Genomic DNA, 6595 nt, shown 5'->3' on the forward strand with positions numbered 1-6595 from the left:
AGCAAGGATGACCCAGGACAGTCAGGCAAGTCCAGGCTGGAAACAAGAGCTGGAGCTTAGAGAGGGTCACAGAGAGCTGGAGCCCACAGCCACCCCACTGCTGGCTCTGTCCCCATGGCATGGTGGTGGATTTCCCCTGCCATCTGCTCTGGTGCTGTGACAGAGGACATCGAGTGCTGTCCTGCTCTGCTCCCAGGGATGCTGGCTCCAGCTGAGCCATTGCTGGTACCCAACACCCACCACATTGAGAACCAGCCTCAGTGGGCACCAAGTGGCCATCACCCCAAGACCATCACTAACCTGGGTGGTGGGCATGGAGGGGCCTGGAGAGGTGACTGAAGGCTCGTTTAAGGAGAAACAAGCTTGTTTCTGATTTGTACAAAACTGCTTTAATGACAAAACAGCTGAAAAATACCTTTTGGTGCATTTCTAGTACCATCAAGAAGTCCTGTGTGATCCCCAGACCAGAGTCCCTTCCAGGCCCGGGATCACCCACTGCCTGGAACGGCAGGAGGGTCTTCTCAGGCACCTTCTCCCAGTGCAACATGTCCCAAGGGAGTGGTCTGTCCTCAAGACCACACGGAAACCCCCTTCAAGACCCTCCACTAAGGACAGTTTTCCTCCCAGCCATGCACGTGTGGGCTGGAAATACCTCTGTGAAGTGCTTTGGCATTGAGGCTCCTTCTTGGTTCAGGAGTGCTTCTGTTGCCACCACCCTTCCCATCACTGAAGCTCCATTGGCACCCCACAGGGGGAGCCAGGCAGCAGCAGGAGCTTCAGCAAACGATGCTTCCAGACCAGAGCCAGCCCAGCCAAGTCCCTGAGACACTGGTTAACGCTCTCACGAGTGCTGAACCCAGTGGGAGGGTTGGAGAAAGCAGAGTCCAAACCTCAGCAACCACTGGGCGATGGGGCGAAGAAATACACAGCCAGGAGGATGAAGTAGACCATCACCAGCACTGTGCCTAGGGCAGACAGAGCAGGTTGGAGAGGGTTACTCCCTGGAGCAAGGAGGGAGGTTGCTTTTAAGACCTTCTGGTGTGGTCTGGACTAGCCCACTGTAGAGTGCTTTCATGGTCATCCACAAAATCTCAAAAGGGGTTTAAAACTCCCTTTTAAGGGTGAAAAGGGAGCGATCCCTCTTGGAGCTGCTGCAGGATGGCAGCTCCAGCACCTCCAAGATGGTCAACCAAGACCCCAGAATTGCTCAAGCCACCACATGCCAAGAGCTGCAGCAAACAGATGACCCCAGAGCTGTCTCCAGGAGCCCCCCACCCCATCAGCACAGGGAAGGTGGGTACACCGAGTCCCACAGCAGCCTCACGGGTGAGTGGTCACCTTGAAAGTAGTCACATTTGCCATCCATGAAGATGTAGTTCATGAGCACCACGCTGAACATGCTGGCGTAGACATGGAGGTCGCTGAAGACAAGCGTGAAGTTGGTCGGCTGCGAGGCAGAAAGGATTTTGGGTTTATGGCCAACCAGGACAGCCCTGCACTGCCTGTGGTTGGGGACTTGCATGTCACCCCTTAAACTCCCTCTACCACATGTCCCTAGGGCTGGGGACAGCATCAGCCAAGGTAGGAGACATCTGACCCCACTTTCCCCTGCACTGAGCAGAGGAGAGGAGACAGCGGCTGTGCCTTGCCACGTCTGGCAGGGTGCTGTGTCCCCCCAACCCTGCTGTGGAAGGTCACCCAGGGGCTGTCCTGGGGCTACTCACGTAGAAGATGGTGAAGAGCACCAGGATGGGGATCTGGAGCATGCAGACCTGGACAGCAATGCAGTTCCCAATCTCGATGCTGGGGAGGACAGAGGACTTAAGAGCTGCCAAGCACCAGGTCTCTGGCAGCCCTTGGGTCATTCAGCTTGGGGCAAGAAAAAACCCACCTTGGGGAACCAAACCATGCAGCCCAACCTGGTTCTGGCCCCATTTTTTGGGTGGCTTTAAGTCCTCTTGAGGACAAGTTGGCAGGGATCTGACCCACCAGTGGCATGAAGCTGGCCAGCCCATCACTGGCACCAAGGCACAGCTATGGGACTGGGACAGGGCACGGGGACCATGCTGGAGGACACCCCAAAACCCATCCTTTGAGCCATCTCACCTCAAGCTCAGGTTGTTCTGCAGGGCGAACTGGATGCCGTTGACAATCTCTGGCAGCTCAGGCACCATCGCCAGCACCGTGACACCAATGAAGTACTGCGGGGAAAGAGGTGACATCAGCACATGTTTATGGCCCGATCCTGACCACACACAAGCTGTGGGCAACTAAGCTCCTCAGTGCATGGAGCATCTCAGCATCTTTCCCCCAGCTTTTGGGGCTCAACCCCGCAGCCAGTGCAGGTTCCCATCTCTGGAGGGGACATCTTGGTCCCCTGGGGCCACCCGAGCCTGCCTCACCACCATCCCAATCCCCACACTCACCTGCGAGATAGTGGAGTTGGTGAGGATGGGGCTGATGTGCTCCGTGGCCAGGTCGGCACAGGCTGACATGCAGAGGGTGGAAAGCAGGAGGATGACCAGGGCCCGCCAGCGAGACCAGTGGACCACGGCACTGTGGTGGTGGCCAGGCACTGGGGGAAGAGCAGAGACATGGTAGGACACCCTGGGGCGGTGAGAAGAGCCAGCCCCGCAGTCAGGGCATCCCATGGTTTGGGGACACTCACTGTGACAGTCACTGATGTGGATGTCATAGATGTGCGAGTGAGTTTTCAGGGTGAAGAAGAGGCCGATGAGGTAGGCAGCAGGGAGCAGGAGGGACACTGTGTACACCAGGGGTCTGTGGGACATGGGTGACATGTTCAGTGCCACCAGGGTCCAACACGGAGACCCCAGGGGGGTCCCCTGCACCAGCATGGGGATGGAAGGGATGAGGCTGCAGGATCAGAGCCCTTCAGGGGGGCAGAGAGGGGACCTGGGAGGGATGTGGAGCCACAACCCAGCCCAGGAGGTGCCACCCCACTGTAGGGACAGCCCTGTCCCCCACCCCAGCAGACACTCACTGGACGTGACTGTAGTAGAGGGTGCCGTTGTTGTCCATCTGCAGAGAGAGAGCCTGTCAATCGGGATGCAGGGGACAAGGGACAGCCCCACTGCCACTGCCAAGAGCAGGAGCTAGGTGGGCTCAGAGCGTCCCCAACTCCAAACCCCAGCAGTTGGGGGTCCACGTCCCCACTCACCAGGTCAAAGTGACAGTTGTGGCAGAGATAGTGGCCCAGCGGGTTCTGGGTGACATTGTGGCACTCGCCGCACACCAGCTTCCCGTACACCTTGGAGAAGAGCGTCGGGGCAAAGACACCTGTGGGGATGGAGGGACATGGCATGGGTGCCCACGCTGGTGGGACCCGCCCAAACCTGGGGACATCCCTGTCCCCAACTCACCTCCCACAGAGAGGAAGAGCAGGGCTGAGCTGACGCCCGCCGAGCGGCTGTTGAACCGTTGCTCCTGGTGCCGGATGCCCCCAATTACCATGCACAGACCCTTGGGGATGGAGAAAGCCCCCCGAAAAAATCCCCGTCAGCGCTTTGCTCACAGCACCCTCCTGGCTCTCTGCAGAGACCGGGCACTCTCGTGCCAAGAGCGTCACCCCGTCTCACCGGGACAAAGAGGACGCAGCCCACCAGCGTCCCCGTCAACGCCGACTTGACGATCTCAGCATAGCAGCGGTTGCCCTCGCGCGAGCCCTTGATGAGGGCCGTGATGTAGAAGGTGAGCTCCGTGATGGAGCCAAACGTGGCGTTCACCACCGCTCCCACCGCAAAGTTGCTCTGGGCCGAGATGCTGGAGGAGAAGGAGGGTGTCAGCGGGGCTGGCATGTGTCCCCACCTTGCCACCGAGCATCCCCCTGTCACCGCTCACCTGGCAATGGCCATCCCAATGTAGTAGGAGAGAGGCATGATGGAGAGCAGGGCCAACGTGAACTTGACGGGGGAGCTGGTCAGGTGGTTGTGGCTGTCCACGTAGCCCAGCACCAGTGTCACCAGCACCAGCGGCAGCAGGTCTGGGGGGGGCTGGTCAAGGAGATGACTGAGGTGGGGTGGGATTTGGGGCCAGCCCCCCCACCCCGTTCCCCTCCAGCCCATAAAAGGATACTGACAGCAAAGACGTTAATGCCGTCCACGGCGTATTTGTAGTAGTAGGGGTTGACGGCACGGTAGCAGCACAGGATCACCTCCCCCTCTAGCGGCACCTCCGTCTGCGGAGGGACAAGTGGGGGACACCGCTCTGAGTGCTCCTCCCACCCCAAAATCCACCCCACAGCAGGGTGTGGGACCCTCACCCCCGCACAGAGGCACCCACCATCTTCAGGCGCCGGACGAGCACCTGCTCCGGGGGCAGCAGCAGGACGCGGGCGGCGGTGCGGGCACTCAGCTTGGCCACGGGGATGAGGATGACAAGGAGCCACGCAGTGATGCACACCAGCACGTGGGCCAGCGCCAGCACCGGGTAGCCCAGGCACAGCCACACCACGGCGCCGGCACGCTGCTGCGGACGGGCAGCCGCCTTTAGGGTTTGGCCCCCCTCTCCCCAAAACACCCACCCCGGGGGAGCAGAGGCACCCATGGGTGCTATCCCCACCACAATGGGGGGCTCCTGGGGTGCCCATGCTCAGGAGGGGGGTGTCACCGAGTCCAGCGTGGGGCTTACCCAGTATCCAGCGTCTGCCCAGCACTGTGGGCGCCAGCGGCGTGGCACAGGGCCACCGAGCAGGGCTGAGCTCTCCCCTGTGCCAGCCTCGCATCCACCTAGCACCTGGCGGGATTTGGGGACCTGGGGGAGACAGGGGGTGTCAGGGTGCAGCATGGGACACCCCAGTTTATCCCCCAGTGGGGTCCCGATTCGGGGCATGCCGTTACCTCCACTTTCTGGATCACTTTGCCGAAGGGCCAGAGGAAATACCTGGCCAGGTCCCAGCAGAGCCGCCCTGCGGGGACATGAGCATCAGCTCTGTTGGGGACGCACATGTCCCCTCCAGCTACAGGGTCACCCCACAGAGAAGGGACCTAGGAGACCCCAGCACCCATCGGTGCCATTTCGGGCTCAGCCAGGAGGACCCACAGCTCACCCAGCCCTTCACGTGGGGGTCCCAAATTTGGGACTCACCATAAGGAGCCCCCACAATGGTGATGAACATCATGGCAGCCACAAGGATGTAGAGAAGCGAGAGCCACCAGCCGAAGAGCAGCAAGTAGAGGATGTTCCCACACGTCACCGTGGACCCTGCGTGAGGGGAGGCACCGGATGGGACTATTGTCACCTGCAGCAGCCCAAATCCACGCTGCCACTGCACAGGGTTGTCCCCAAGGCTGCCCACCTCCAGAGCCCCGGATGACGTTGAGGTCAGAGTAGAGCTCCTTGACGATCTCCGATCGGTCCTCCCAGGGCCGCGCTGTCACGTGGCTCTTCCATTTCTTGAAGCCAAACTGCGGAGAGGTTTGGTTTTGTTTTTTTTTTGAGGGAGGAGAGAAAAAGAGCACCCATTATAGCCACCCAGGAGCAGCCATGGGTGCCCCCACCCACACCACAGGCACCCACCTTGTAGTTGTTGGAGAGCTTGTTAGCCTCCACAGCGTTTTCAGCCGTCAGGGTGGTTTTCACCACGCAGCTCTCGCAGACCTCCTCCGAGTGCTGCTGGCAGCAGGACGGGGGGCACATGGCTGTCGGGCAAGATGAGGGGTGACAGGGGGTGAGGGACACCCCCCGGAGCCCCATACCTGGCCTATCCCATGGCCGACCTACCTGGTGGGACACGGGGACGGTGCAGGTGGCAGCCCAGGTCACCCAGGTCACCCTGCACGTTGTTGATGGCGGCGCAGTGCCGGTCACAGAGGGAACCCCGGCGGGGGCCGTCGCTGTCACCCCGGGGCTCGGGGGCCTTGGGGACATCTGCGGGGAGGGCTGGAGTCACGCTGGGGCCGTATTCTGCTCTGGGCTCAGCACCGCAGGACACCCAGGTGCTGCTGCGCTGCGATGTCACCCTGGTCCCCAAGCCCCACGGGACACACACACACAGCCCCCGGGGTGGCACCCAGGAGGGAGCCCCGGGGGGGGGGGGAGGGGGAGACCCCCAGTCCCTGGTGTAATGCTCGGGAGGGGACCCCCCCGGTACCCAGTGTGATGCTCGGGGGGGGGGGGGGTGGGGGGGGTGGGACCCCCCCGGTGCGTGTCCCCCCCCCGCTCACCCGGCGCATCCTGCGTGCAGCAGCGGCAGCGGCGGCCGGGCTCACCCTCGCTGGCCATGGCGGGGGCGGCGGTCCCGGGGGCGGCGGTGGTGCCGGTCCGCCCCGGCCCGCCGGTATTTAACGGGCGGTGCCGGGCATGCGCGGGGCGCGCCCCCGGGAGCCGCCCCCCTTCCCACCGGGAGGGGCCGGGGCCGCCCCGCCTCCGCCGGGGGCTGGGGAGCGCGGGGTAGCGGGGTGCGTGGTATATCGGGGTGCACGGGGACCAGAGCGCCTGGTGTATGGGGGTGCGCAGGGACGGGGATGCGCGGGGTAGCGGGGTGCGTGGGGATCGGGGTGCGCGGGGATGTGGGGTGCGTGGGGCTGGGGTGCGCGGTGCATCAGGTGCACAGGGACGGGGATGCACGGGATCC

General features: G+C 62.3%; 1 protein-coding gene across 3 annotated transcripts; it reads right to left on the reverse strand.

The window, feature by feature from the left end:
• Positions 1-145: 145 nt before the first annotated feature.
• Positions 146-6306, reverse strand: LOC140652440 (uncharacterized). 3 transcript variants are annotated; one of them, XM_072863327.1, is made up of 20 exons: positions 6186-6306; positions 5743-5889; positions 5539-5660; positions 5318-5426; positions 5107-5223; positions 4860-4927; positions 4651-4773; positions 4303-4485; positions 4096-4198; positions 3862-4003; positions 3600-3783; positions 3384-3483; positions 3182-3300; positions 3005-3042; positions 2669-2781; positions 2427-2575; positions 2107-2201; positions 1725-1803; positions 1339-1447; positions 146-965 (listed from the first exon to the last, which is right to left on the reverse strand). In XM_072863327.1, the coding sequence occupies exons 1-20, from the start codon at positions 6241-6243 to the stop codon at positions 892-894; spliced, it is 2232 nt and encodes a 743-aa protein (XP_072719428.1). In that variant the 5' UTR covers positions 6244-6306; the 3' UTR covers positions 146-891. The 3 variants fall into 3 exon arrangements, with proteins under 3 accessions (XP_072719428.1, XP_072719505.1, XP_072719337.1); XM_072863404.1 differs by having other exon boundaries at positions 4303-4488; positions 6231-6301; XM_072863236.1 differs by having other exon boundaries at positions 147-965; positions 4303-4488.
• Between the last annotated feature and the right edge of the window lie 289 nt (positions 6307-6595).

This window comes from Ciconia boyciana, chromosome 1 (genome assembly GCF_034638445.1).
Source record: "Ciconia boyciana chromosome 1, ASM3463844v1, whole genome shotgun sequence".
Taxonomy (NCBI): Eukaryota; Metazoa; Chordata; class Aves; order Ciconiiformes; family Ciconiidae; genus Ciconia; species Ciconia boyciana.

Excerpts from the sequence above, each read along its gene's own strand:
- LOC140652440 (XM_072863236.1), bottom strand. The coding sequence starts at position 6,243 with ATGGCCAGCGAGGGTGAGCCCGGCCGCCGCTGCCGCTGCTGCACGCAG. Across the intron at positions 4,928-5,106 it reads CATTGTGGGGGCTCCTTATG|GGCGGCTCTGCTGGGACCTG; the intron begins GTGAGTCCCAAA and ends ATGTCCCCGCAG. Across the intron at positions 4,199-4,302 it reads TCGTCCGGCGCCTGAAGATG|ACGGAGGTGCCGCTAGAGGG; the intron begins GTGGGTGCCTCT and ends GTCCCTCCGCAG.